General features: G+C 50.3%; 6 protein-coding genes across 6 annotated transcripts; 4 read left to right on the forward strand and 2 right to left on the reverse strand.

The window, feature by feature from the left end:
• Positions 1-337: 337 nt before the first annotated feature.
• On the forward strand, positions 338-1,402 carry HO133_008168 (uncharacterized protein; the record flags this gene model as incomplete). The annotated part of the gene is made up of 1 exon (XM_037299036.1): positions 338-1,402. The coding sequence occupies one exon, from the start codon at positions 338-340 to the stop codon at positions 1,400-1,402; it is 1,065 nt and encodes a 354-aa protein (XP_037156372.1).
• A 358-nt stretch (positions 1,403-1,760) lies between these two features.
• Positions 1,761-2,458, reverse strand: HO133_008169 (uncharacterized protein; the record flags this gene model as incomplete). Its single annotated transcript, XM_037299037.1, has 3 exons — positions 1,761-1,973; positions 2,099-2,203; positions 2,282-2,458. 3 exons carry the CDS (start codon positions 2,456-2,458, stop codon positions 1,761-1,763), a joined length of 495 nt encoding a protein of 164 aa, XP_037156373.1.
• Positions 2,459-2,815: 357 nt separating this feature from the next.
• HO133_008170 (uncharacterized protein) lies at positions 2,816-5,574 on the reverse strand (the record flags this gene model as incomplete). The annotated part of the gene is made up of 4 exons (XM_037299038.1): positions 2,816-3,415; positions 3,466-3,855; positions 3,997-4,087; positions 4,628-5,574. The coding sequence occupies 4 exons, from the start codon at positions 5,572-5,574 to the stop codon at positions 2,816-2,818; spliced, it is 2,028 nt and encodes a 675-aa protein (XP_037156374.1).
• A 630-nt stretch (positions 5,575-6,204) lies between these two features.
• Positions 6,205-8,220, forward strand: HO133_008171 (uncharacterized protein; the record flags this gene model as incomplete). The annotated part of the gene is made up of 3 exons (XM_037299039.1): positions 6,205-6,859; positions 7,036-7,198; positions 7,668-8,220. 3 exons carry the CDS (start codon positions 6,205-6,207, stop codon positions 8,218-8,220), a joined length of 1,371 nt encoding a protein of 456 aa, XP_037156375.1.
• Positions 8,221-9,655: 1,435 nt separating this feature from the next.
• On the forward strand, positions 9,656-10,543 carry HO133_008172 (uncharacterized protein; the record flags this gene model as incomplete). Its single annotated transcript, XM_037299040.1, has 1 exon — positions 9,656-10,543. The coding sequence occupies one exon, from the start codon at positions 9,656-9,658 to the stop codon at positions 10,541-10,543; it is 888 nt and encodes a 295-aa protein (XP_037156376.1).
• An 85-nt stretch (positions 10,544-10,628) lies between these two features.
• On the forward strand, positions 10,629-11,138 carry HO133_008173 (uncharacterized protein; the record flags this gene model as incomplete). The annotated part of the gene is made up of 2 exons (XM_037299041.1): positions 10,629-10,781; positions 10,890-11,138. The coding sequence occupies 2 exons, from the start codon at positions 10,629-10,631 to the stop codon at positions 11,136-11,138; spliced, it is 402 nt and encodes a 133-aa protein (XP_037156377.1).
• Between the last annotated feature and the right edge of the window lie 1,725 nt (positions 11,139-12,863).

A 12,863-nucleotide genomic window follows, 5' to 3' on the forward strand; every position in this document is an offset into this window, starting at 1 on the left:
CTAAAGACTGTCATTCTCATGATTTCGAACATCGACTCGGAATCAACGGGTAATTGTGACGAAATAGCGCCAGAGAGGACGTTAGATAGCCCGTGGAATTCCTCGTTGATGATCCTCTAGCTCAAGTTTGGAGTAATGGGACTGTTTCATGTGGCAGCTAACATCTTGTCTGTAACTTGATACGTGGTGTAGCAAAAGTAGAAAGACTTGGCTTGCCTTACTCGTAGCTCCTTGGCGATTTTCAGCCCTATCACGAATTGCTTCGAATTCTGTACAATGTTCTCATCGTGCCTCTACGAGTACGATTTTTATAAGCTCTATCCGGTCCTTACCAAACATGTTCGGAGCCCTCAACCGCTTCATATCCCGCCTCGACTCCGACGCCCCGTCTCAAACCTCCCGCGACAGCTACGGCGCCTTTGGCTTTCAAGTCCTGCGCAACAAGAACAACGATATACCCACTGAGCCCTGGTACGACTTTGTCGTCGGCATCAATGGGCGACAAATTGAAGAACCTGACACGAACTCTTTTGCTGTTGAAATACGGAATTGTGCGGGCTCCAATGTTGCCTTGACAATCTGGAGCGCAAAGGGTCAACGCGCGCGGACGCTCCAGGTTGCTGTTCCGACACCCTCGCCTACGCTGGGTCTCACGCTGCAATGGACACCGCTTTCATCTACCGAGGATGTCTGGCATGTCCTTGATGTGATCCCTGACTCCCCTGCCGACATAGCCGGGCTTTTACCTTACGGCGACTACATAGTCGGGACACCCGAGGGCAACATGCGCGGTGAAGCAGGCCTCGGAGAATTGGTGGAGGACTATCTATCTCGCACCCTCAGGCTGTGGGTCTACAATCACGAATACGCTGTGACGAGACTCGTCACTATTACACCATCTCGCAGCTGGGGAGGTTCAGGAGCTCTCGGCTGTGTGTTGGGATTTGGGGCACTACATCGACTCCCAGCGCCATTAAACGAACCGCCTGCTGGACCGGGCGAAACGCTTTTTGAGACAGCGCGTTTCAGCAACGAAGAAAACAGGCCACCTTCTGCCAAATTGAGATCTTACCCCTCGGGCAGCTCTCTATACAAGACCAGCTCGAACCAACAATCCAGTGATTTTCTGGTGCCGGCAACATTGACTACTCCGCCTCCTCCCCCACCTACGGGGGCTACTACAACTGGACCCCCGAGGGCGGCGAGGAAAGCGAGAAAGGCTGTGTCTCCGAATTCGGCGTTTGATGAATATTTCAAGGAAGGGGAGCAGAAAAGTAAGGAGGAGGATTCTACTCCAGCTGCGAAGAGTGCACCGCCTCCGCCGCCGAAGATGGGTGGGCCACCCCCAGCAATAAGTCCAGAGCCGCAAGCTGAGGCTCAAGCCGACAAAGCGGCTTCCTGAGCGTTGTACCATGATCATCACTCGAATTGGGAGCCGCCAATTTTCAAAGCAGCTGAGCGGAGCCACGAGCTTCACTTCACTTCCGACCTTTATCTTATATATGGTCATCATTGTGATTGAGACCCGTGCTTCATCAATATCAGATCATAACGAACTCGATAAGGCACCAAGTCGAATCAATTCCACTATATTACAGCTTCATCTCAGCTGCCAGCTCCGAGGTATCATGTGATAGAAGTCAGTCCAGATTTCCAGCCATATTCCTCCATGCTGCAAGTGCAATGTATGGCAAATCGTCTCCAGTCAAGCCTCATGCTGAATGTCTCACGACTACAGCTTGACCATCAACACGACACCTTCACTCATCGTCACTCGTCTCCTCGAAATTCTTCTTCCCGTTGCCCTCCACCTCTTCATCCTCCTCGTCACCGTCCTCGTCCATAGCCGCCGACGCACCCGCGCCGCTATAATCAGGTCGTTCGACACTCTGGCCTTTCTCCGCCAATACAGTCTCGATGTGCGGGAGGAGCTTGATCAGGGTATTGAATTGTTCGACAGGGAGGGAGATGCCCTAACAATCCGAGACACGTCAGCGTCGGCCGAAGACACCGTCTCCATCGACTCCGATCCGGCGATTGCACCAGCGCCGTAGAATTAAAATCAGATGGCCACTCGAGCAAAAAACATCACACATACCTTCTTCCCCGGCAAACTCTCCCCATCCTTCTCGTAGTACTCCCGTATATTAATCATCGTCTTCCCCTTGAACTCACTAATCCCCACCCGCCGCTTCCCCGCCAACTACCCTCTCATCCCACCGTCAGCCAATATCAACAACCACCACACTACCCATCCAACAAGCAGGGCCGACGTCCATACCTCCCAAAACTCCCCTCCTCCTTCCTTCTTCCCTCCTCCTTCCTTCTTCCCTTCTCCTTCCTTCTTCCCCCCTTCCTTCTTCCCCTCGCCCCCCTTCGCTTTCTTGCTCCGGGGCGCCTCGCCGCCGTCCGCGTCGTAGGTTTCGGCCGCGGCGCTGGCGGATTTGCGCTTCGGCATGGCGGGTGATGGCGCGTTGGCGCCGGGGGTTGTGGTGTGGTGTGATGCGTTTGGTTTGGTTTATTGCCTGGTAGGGAGGAGGACAGGGGGGTGTGGTTGGGGTTGGGGTTGGCTTGGTTGATCAGGTTTGGGGTTGGACGCGAATTGGTACGCGTAGCGGAACCGGGTAGTGGGGGTGAAATCCGACGGAATGATGTTGTGGACCTCGTTTATTTATAGCTTGCCATGTGATGGTACTACGTTTGTAGAAGCAGAGAAACAGCCTTCAATGTTCGCCCGCTAGACTTTTTGTGTAATTGATGCTATGCCATCATATGCGTCTCCGTGGAACAATTCCTCCGCCTCCGGGACAAAAGACTAGTAATCCGTGAACGGACACCCTTTCGCCGCTGAGTCCTCATAGGTCTTCTCCTTGACAATCTCCCTCGTCAACTTCATCAAGTTCTCCCCTAGCTGCTCATCCTGTGCCATCGCATTGCCACTCTCCGGCACGGCGGGAGGACATATGTACTCTCCACTCTTTGTCGTAGCCGTAGCAGCGAAGACGGTGCTGACGCATCCTTGCATGATATTCTTCTTCAGAGGCGCCATGCCGACGGACATGGCGTAGCCGCCTAGGGGGTAAGGCTCATGGATGTCCTGCGAAGACATCTTGGTTTCGACGAAACCGGGGTGCGTGGCGTTTACGAGAATGTTGGGATGCGAGGAGGTAAGGTGACGGTTTAGGTAGCGGGAGTAGAGGATTGCGGCGAGCTTCGAGCGACCGTATTGACCATTTGGACCAAGGTCTCTGTTTAGCTCGTCTAAGGATTCAAATTTTGTATCTGAGGGTGTGGCTTGGTGGGCGTTCGAGGCCTGGTTGCTGATGCGCACGGTGTTGCCGTTGGAAGCCGTCTTCTTCAGGATGGGAAGCAGGTGCGAAGTGAGGATTACATGGGCCATGTGGTTCACAGCCATCTATACACAATTTAGTACAGCTTCCGCGACAGGAAGAGTAGGGGACTGACGTGACGGTCGACCCCATAGTCGGTCAATTGGTATGTCATGATCCCCCTCGCTGCATTGTTGATCAAGATGTCAATCCTGTCGGTACTACCTGCAATCTTATCCGCTGTCTGCTTCACTTTCTTCCAGTCTGAAAGGTCGCACTCCAACCATGTAACCTTCTTCGCTGTCTCCTCGCCCATCTCTTCTTTGATGGCATTGATCGAGCCATCGACCACTTCTTTCGATACGGAAAGAATGAAAAGTTTCTCGATGCCGTGGGAAAGGAGTGTGTGGCTGGCGCCATAACCAATACCTTCAGACCCACCAGTGATGACGGCGACCTTCCCCTTGAGATTGGGCGTGTCGTCAAGGTCGAAACGCTGGCCTTCTGGCACCTGTTCATGAGACCCCTAAGCAAAGTTCGGTGTCAGTATGTTCCCTCTAAGGCACGTAATTGGAAGCTAAGATGAAGCCAAGACGAGGGTGGGAGACATGATAGCAGTATGATTCGATAACGTTAGTGCCCATTGAGGGACAGAGAAGGAACATACCTTAATGCCCATATTCTGGGCGACAGTTTGCTTGATTGTCTCCATAGCTTCTGGGAACGCTTTGCTGATTTTTGACTGGGCGCGGTTTTGACTATGTTGGAGCTTAGTTATGGATGAGAGAGTAAAGGTGCGAGTTGTGTAAGTGGAGCGTGAGTATCGTCTCAAAAGTGGAAGTGAAAGTGTTCGCGTAATTGACGATGTCGTCAGCATACAATGTCTTTCAATTGATTGGCTGAAGAGGTGTGACGTCATGCCCTCAAGGTCGGAGTAAGCTCCGCAATTAACGCTTCAGAACCTACTTTAAAGTGCTTTAGCAACTGACGTAATTAGCTCTCAATTGTTGTAAGGTAGATGGATGCACGCATTAATAGAATGAGGATGAATGGAAGAAGAGGATTCAACACAAATGTTACTTTATAGAGTCATGATTTCACCAGGTGCGCTAGGCCGTTTCGAGAAGTGGCACTCGTCCATTCAACAACTTCGCTGTGAGCAAAAAGGGGTTTGGGACTTGAGGATTGTCAGCCTTTGCTTTCTGTATATAATCGTACTTCAAAAACCCACCTCCACTCCCATAACATGGATTAACTGCCTCAAAAACAACATGACCTATGCACTGACTGCAAGTCACCGAAACTCCTTCTCTTTCTTCTCCAGCCGTACCATGGTGAGCGCCGAACTCAATTTGCACATCTCAACTGGATTTTTCCCGACCGCATCCCACAGCGCCTCCACATCGCTGCCGAGACCACAGTGCTTGGCCGTCTCCACACTCCTAGGGTCGATGAACGGTGCCAGAGGTGGCCAGATGCCTTGGGCAACGTCAAAAAAGATGTCCGTTCCGACCTTGCCAATGCCTTTGATTCCCTGCAGCAATTTCCGGACTTTGATGGGGGACGAGTCTGCTTTCTTGAGGAGATTGTTGAGATCGTTGTCTGTACTCGTGAAAGGAGTCAGTGGCAGGTTTTGTGTTGGAGAACCATCGTTGAGATATAGCGCACCGTATTCCTTCTCTATAAAGTCTGCCATTTCGCCCAAGGCTGTAGCAGTCTTCTCGCGGTATCTCGTGTAGCCACCTTTTGTCAAGACCTCAGTCCGCTCCTGCCATGTACTCCTTTTCAACGTTTCAATATCTTGGTAGCCCGCTTCGATCAAGCACTGGAGGCTCTTATATGCCAATTCGTGGGAAATTCGTGCGGAGCTGAGCATGGCTAGGTAGAGCAACGCGAGTACGGTTTCTGGCGTAGGTTCATTCCGTCTGGGGAGGCTCGTATCTTGTAGAGGGTGTACACCGTAGCTTGATAGGATAGTATCAAGTTTACTCATGTCAACGGCAGATGGGTTTGGCTTCGTGTCTTCAGTTGATGTCGAATCTGCGGTCTTACTCTTTTTTGAGACAGGAGCTTGCTCATCTTTTGCATTTTCCACGTCGTCCACATTGCGCTTCCTGTCCTTGCGCCCGGTCGTCTTTCTTTGGTCTTCTGCTGTGGCTGCAGTGCGTCCTCGAGGCTTGGGTTCTTTCGGGGAATATTTTGGTTTCGATTCGTCAGCGTGTTCTTGGGCTCGAGTGCGCGCCATTAGACCTGTTGAACAGCAGCAGCTGGCAGAAACTTTGTCCGGAAAGACTTTGCAACACAAGAAGAAAGGTCTGGCCGCTGTTTGCGAAAAGGAAGTGATAGACTCGGTGGGCGCGCTCAGACCATGGTTTGCGACACTATGTACGTCATCGCCATAAGGAGGGCAATATTGAGAATGCCCTCACTGTCCGTCACTACAGTCCTGCGTTTATCTCTCCTATCGCTATTCTCAAAGATCTATGATGGTGGGAAGGATGGCCGCGGATGCGAGCATGCGGGCATCCTATCATACTTCTTTGTCAGGCTGACCAGCCATGTAACATTGGCAAAGGCAGCGCTACCTCGATCCAATTTCCAGCATGTCCATTGGACAGTTAGATCAGGTGGCAGTGCCATGATTGAATCGCCAATTCAACTCTTCCACTCGCTCCACGTTTCAAGACTAGATTTCTGGATTGCCGCGCTGCGTGCTGCGTGCTGCGGCTTCTCGAGAGAGAGCTTTCCCCAAATGGTTCATCCTTCCGTCGTGCAGGTAAATATTGGACCTTTGCGCAACTCATATGGACCATTTACATTGTATAATTCAGCGTAGAAAGACATTCAGCGTAGAAAGACATGACTGCTAGTATGCATGGACTCCATCAAAGTTAGTACGCCGCATTCATTTCCAGGCTCTCCCACCTCGCCCAAGAGACAGAAGCACACGAGCATAGCTTGCGAAGGCTGTCGCAAGCTCAAGATACGCTGTTTGGGAGGGGAAGCAACAGCAATCAGTAGTGCCCCGGTGGTCGCATGGCCTTACAACCACTGCGCCAGTCTATCGAAGCATTGCGTCTGGCCTCAAGGGGATGGCAGGAGAAGAGGAAGGACTTCTTCTCCAGGCAATGCCGGTGGACGAGACAACATCTCCAGAACACACAGAAACGAGAATTCTAGTCTACCGTCCATTCGACCCTTGATTCCTCCTACACCCCCAATATCCACTCAAAGCTCTCAAGCTCTTAGAGCACCAGCAGGTCATGGAATCTCGCCCACCACCGTTCTTCCCGCAGCGAATGGAGGCGCCAATGGCAAGATTTCACTTGGAGAACGCTCCGAATCATCTGCCAGTGAAACCCCTTGTGCTACTGTCCATTACTATCGTCATTTAGGCCCCATGGCCATAGCGCCTGGTCACAGAAAGATTAGCCTAAAAACCAAGCATGACTACGATGGCGAAGCAAGGCACCCTTCCGTTTCTTCTCATTTCCACCAAGGTGAGCTGCTACCATTGTTCAGCTCTACTGGTTTGTTACTTGATAGCTTCTTCCATGCATATTTGGACAACATGTTTTTCGTAAACCGCAGGCATCTTGACCCACTCATAAAGAATGGTGATTTGTTGCAACTGTATATGCTGCCAGAACTGTTCTACAACTCAAAGACACCCCAAAAAGGAAGTGCTGACTCCAAAACCATTCAGTGGCCCAAGAACTTGGTCTACATCAAGAGCAGTCATGCCTCGATACCGGTCCGGAGTTTCACATAGAGCGAGACCTCAGTGGCGAAGCTTCCAAGCCCCGAGTTCAGTCAAAGGACATTGACATCAAAGAATTTGAAGCATCGGCAAAAGTGATGCTCTTCTGGTGCGTCTTTATACATAAAACCTCCTTATTAAGCGATATGTTTCACAACTCTGCTGTTAAACCATGACCTTTGATCGATCATAGCTGACTGTGAGCTTACAGTGCAGCGGAATTGGCCGAGTTCCAAGCTTGAAAAGACACGAGGTTTAATATAAGGCTACGAGACAGCGAGGACATTGCAATCATTCGAGCAGGGCCCGGAGGAGTTACTGAACCCCCAGGGCCCGAAATTCATCTTCACACGACCCGTATGATGTTGGAGTACGCACAGTCAATCGATTTTCTTAACATTGGTTCCAGTCAGATAAGATTTCAATCCGACTCAGATTACAGGCAGCGCATGGATATAATCGAGGGGTTGAAAACAAAAGATCATTCAGGAGTACTGTCTATTACCCAAGGAGATTGGATATGGCGCGGTGAATTACCAGGCTACTGTAAAAGCAAACCAGACAAAACCGTACCTTAGTCTCCACTTGTTCTACCACCTCCAAATCGCCTTTCTTATTCAAGAAAGCCCCGCCGGTGACGATGAAAGCCTCGTGAGGCCTCCTGACCGTACAGTTACCAACGAGGAACCCATTGACCAAAGTCCAGGTCTGGACATTCGGAAAGTCAATCAAGAATTATACAGAAATGCCATCAAGTCAATAACGGACATGCTGACGTTCGCAAAATTGATCGACGATAGGGCGCTTCTGACTACCATCTTCATCAATCAGTCCTTTTTTCACGCCGCTTGTGCATACAGCCGGGATATGCTTCGCGGTCAGAGTAAGGGCAAGACTACCCTTCCGAAGGATCTTTCACCTTCTGCTTTCCCTATACCTCCTCAGACATCACCATCTATGGTCTTCCAATTCGACAAGATCTCAGGGTCTCACACAGCATCTAATGCAGCGACCGAGTCGGCTTACTCCTTTCTCTCACTTGTTGCGAAGGCCAACTACCAGTTCTCGAGACAAGCCATCAAGGACCAAGCCCGGATATGCTGGATCTGGATGGGTAGACGTCGTGCTTGATTAGCGAGAGACGGGTCTGAGGGATATTGATTTGAGTGTTGTCAGCGTGTCAATCAGCACTTTCATCAGACTGCATGATCTTCGAGAGCCAGGAGGGTCAAAGAGTGCGCTCCAAAAGATATGCGAGTCCGACCCTAGCAGGTCCCCGCTATGAGAGGCATTTCATTAAACTGTGATTTCAGTTCGTACCGTCACCCGCGGGGAACAATCCATCGAATCTTTTGCTCGAATCAGACACCATGCGAACGGAATCTCAGTTCCTTGCGGATACTGAGCTTAGCTTCGATCATCAGTACGACTTCCCCTTCCCTAAACTCCCTTCTTTGTATGTATTCGGGGGTCATGAGGCATGATGCGGGATTTCCATAGTCCAGACATATGTTTCATGCCTCCATTTCCCGTCCAGGAAGAGTAGATACTGACCGGAGGACTTTCTCAGAGCTTTCTTCGATGATTATGTTTGCAGGTGAGAATCATCTGTCACCTCGGCAAGCATACAGCTAATATAAGTCCATGTAGAGCTTGCAAACCAAAACGGCGATGGTTCTGGACCAATCGATTATGGCATTGTCTATTGAAGACTTTCTAACGCTGCGCCAAGCGAGAATTCACATCAATCTCTGCTTACCGGAAATATCAATGACATGGGCATGATATAGGAATTTTCGGACCCTACAAACACACCGGGGATTTCTGTTATAATCCAGGAGAAGTGCAATGTCTGGCAGCTTCTCTATGCTAACGATTGAATCTCGATTCGGGAGTCAGCTCCCAACACGGAATTCCCGATTGGGAATAAAACTGCCAAGAATCCTACGTTCCTTCCCGCCTCCACAAAGGTAGGCGTCCTGCTATGCTTCTACTGGTGCGCATGAACAGCCATGGCAGGAATGCCGTGTATGGCATTCTGGCATCGTTTGTATCTCTCCGCATGCCTGGTGCCATGGTGTCGTTCATCAGCTTTGATCTCGGGCCGTTACCCGTCAAAGATTGCTGCTATTTACTTGCAGAAGCGATTGACCGTTTGCCTGATACACATCTTTGATACTGCTTCGATCAGCGGCCACACAAAATGGCACCTGGAATATCAAGGTCTTTGCGATTGCCTGTTTTGCTTGCGTTGGAGGCTTTGTCTATGGATACAACCAAGGTGTCTTCTCTGGGATCCTCAAAATGACCTCGTTTAGCAGCTACATGGGCGTCTGGGTGCACGACCAAACAAAAAAGGGATGGATGACCTCCATCTTCGAGCTCGGAGCGTAGTTTGGGTGCCTCTATTCCGGCTTCTTGGCCGAGACGCTCTCCCCGAAAATATGCCATCATCGCCAATGTGGGCGTTTTTGTTGTTGGATTTATCGTGCAGTGTCTCGGTGTTGTTGGCGGAGCTTCTTGCATCCTTGGAGGCCGTTTCGTTACCGGTCTTGCAGTCGGCGCCATGTCTGTCAACGTGCCCAACTGCAACGCAGAAGTTGCACCTCGTGAAGTTCGAGGCAGCTTAGTAGCATTGCAGCAACTCGCTATCACAGGCGGAGTCATGGTTAGCTTCTGGATCGACTACGGGACCGACAATATTGGCGGTACTGGGAGCTCCCGGTCAGATGCAGCATGGCTAGTACCCATATGCTTGCAGCTGATACCTGGATTGGCGCTCGGCATAGGGATGCTTTTTGTGCCGTTCAGCCCTAGGTGGCTGGTGCATCACGGCCGAGAAAGTGAAGCCCGCAACGTATTGTCCAGCCTTCGTAATTTGAGCGAAGAACATGAGCCGATCGAGCTTGAACTCCTGGAAATCAAGGTACAATCGGTCTTCGAGAAACGGACCACGGCTAGCCAATGGCCACACCTTGTGGAGCTTACACCTTGGAATATCTTCAGGTTGCAGTCCGTGGCTATTGGTTCACCATTCGAGACCAAGGCCATGTTTCGGCGCGTCATCGATGCCACGGTCACCATGTTCTTCCAACAATTCACAAACATCAATGCCGTCCTCTACTACGCACCGTCCATATTCGCAGCCCTGGGCACCTCTAGCAACACTTCCAGCCTCCTCGCAACGGGAGTAGTAGGCATAGCGATGTTTCTTGCCACCATTCCTGCCGTCCTTTACGTTGATAAGCTAGGGAGAAACCCCGTCTTGCTCACGGGAGCTGTGGGCATGGCTATCTGTCACACAATCCTCGCCATCCTCTTCGGCATAAACCAGCATCAATGGGGAACCCATGAAGCAGCCCGCTGGGCAGCTGTCACCATGGTGTGGCTTCTCGTCGTCAACTTTGGCTACAGCTGGGGCCCCTGCGGTCGGGTCGTCATCAGCGAAATGTAGCCCCTGTCCAATCGCGCTTACGGTATCGCTGAGTGCATCCTCGAATTGGATGTCGAACTTTATCGTGGGCCAGATTACGCCCATCATGCTGCAGAAAATTCCTTTCGGGACATTTATCTTCTTCGGACTTCTGACGTTTGGAGGTGGAGCGTTCATTTGGCCGTCCGTGCCTGAGACAAAGAGATTGACACTGGAAGAAACGGACGTGCTGTTTGGCAGTAAAAGGATTGCTGAAGCTGTGAGTCTCAGTCCGTCGGCTGATGCTCTCTTGACTTCTATTTGCCCTCCTCCGATCGGTCCACCGTTTTCCACGTTTACATACGCTTATCAATCCTTCAACGCATAGGACGCCAGTCGCATGGCAGACATTAACAAAGAGATCGGTCTCGAAGACCTCTTGCGGGGTATTGGCATGGGCATGGGTCGAACCGACTCAGGCGGCGAAGTATCAAGCTTCGACGAGGATGAGAAGGAAGCAAGGAAACTGACAGTGTGGGGTAGATGGGAGGCCACATTGCGAAGCTTTTGGAGAGAAATCCAACATGATGAACGAAAAAGAATCCACCAAATGTTTCGAGGGAAAGCGTGGATCTAAACATCGAAATCATACGACAAATAAACTGCTCGACATTCAGCACCACCGAGATGTGTGTGGGAAAGCGGTCGTACGCTTTCAAGCCTACAACTAGTATAAGTTACTGTTTAGTGACGGACTACTAGTAATCACCTTTTGGTCTAGTCGTAACGGTTAGCAAAACCCGTCCCGCTTCTCACCGCTGCATGCAGGTGTAAATCCGCGTCCCTCATTGCCAACCCCCCCACCCCACCCCCACCAATCAGTGCCACATCTGATAGCATCCCCTCACCGGAACGCGACAACCGTCACCCCATGCCAAATGAAATGATAGGCTATGTGACAAGACCCACGCTTAGACACAATGTGGGTGGGGGGGAGGATCGGGTAGGGCTGCCACCAGCGCTGTCGAGGACTTGCGATGCAGATGATAGATTTTGAGCGTCGTGTGATGGGTGAGGGGGGTTAGGATATGACGGATGGACGGTCGGTGGGAGGGGGAGGGGGTTTGTTGTGTCGGAAAGCGGGCGAATTACTAATTCATACCCCAAAAGTATGGATCCTTACCGAATCATACCCCTAATTACTGAATCATACCCCTACACCAAATTTCACCCAAATTAGGGGTATGATTCGGTAATTTGCCATTGCTTGGGGTATGATTTGAAAAATAATAGCTTCCTGATATGAGAGGGTTTAATAAAGGTAATAATAGCGGTAAGCTTATCGTCGACTTGATTATTGATAACGGTGGTATTTACGCTGCGCAACGGGGCGGGGTTTGACCCCCGAAGCTTACCCCGCCCCGTTGCGCAGCGTAGTAGGAATTATTCCTTCGGGGGCCCTACGGGGCCTACGGGACCCGAATAGGGGTGTCTGCAGCGTGAAGTGCGGACACCCCCGGGCTCGAAATTTCGCCCACTCGGCTTTCGTCTGATGTTTTTAGGCTGATAGAAGTCTCATCAAATGCGGTCGGAGAAACTCCCTTATTTCTATGATCGAATAAGCCAGATCGCGGATTATCTCCTTCGTAGTTTGAGGCCACTTTGACAACTTACCAAATCATACCCCAAGCAATGGCAAATTACCGAATCATACCCCATATTTGGGTGTGATTTGGTGTAGGGGTATGATTCGGTAATTAGGGGTATGATTCGGTAAGGATTCGTACTTTCGGGGTATGATTCGGTAATTTGCCCGTCGGAAAGCGGCGCGGGGTAAGATGATACTTTTCTCAGTCTTTGCGGGTCGGATACGCGCGGCCGGGCGACTTTGTGTGAGGAAGGGAAGATAACATTTGCTGGGGCGTGGGCTTCTTAGTAGTGAAAAGCTTGCCAAGTACTGGTTTTTTGACTACGTTTGATTCTCAGGGAACCCCTCGGACCCTTCAGAGACTCTTGAAAGGCTTTTCGAGAGCTTATATCGAAGAGGCTGTTGAAGAAAACTCAATATTTAATTATTTTAATAATATTTGATTAATTTCGAGCTTGCTCGTGGATTCCAGAAGTGAGTTACTTGATAGCGAGGATATTAATAGATATTTCCACTTAGCGGCATGTTACTTGATCTATTAGTGTCCTCGCTATATCAAGTAACTCACTTCTGGAATTCACGAGTACTTTGATGGTTTCTTTGATATAAACTTTTAAAGAGCTTTTAAAGAGTTTTAAAGAGTTTAAAGGTTTTTAAGAAGTCTAACTCTAAGAATTAAGAGAGATATTATTTAAAATCTTTTTGATTCTTCGA

This window comes from Letharia lupina (assembly GCF_014066315.1).
Source record: "Letharia lupina isolate WasteWater1 chromosome Unknown contig_4, whole genome shotgun sequence".
Classification (NCBI taxonomy): Eukaryota; Fungi; Ascomycota; class Lecanoromycetes; order Lecanorales; family Parmeliaceae; genus Letharia; species Letharia lupina.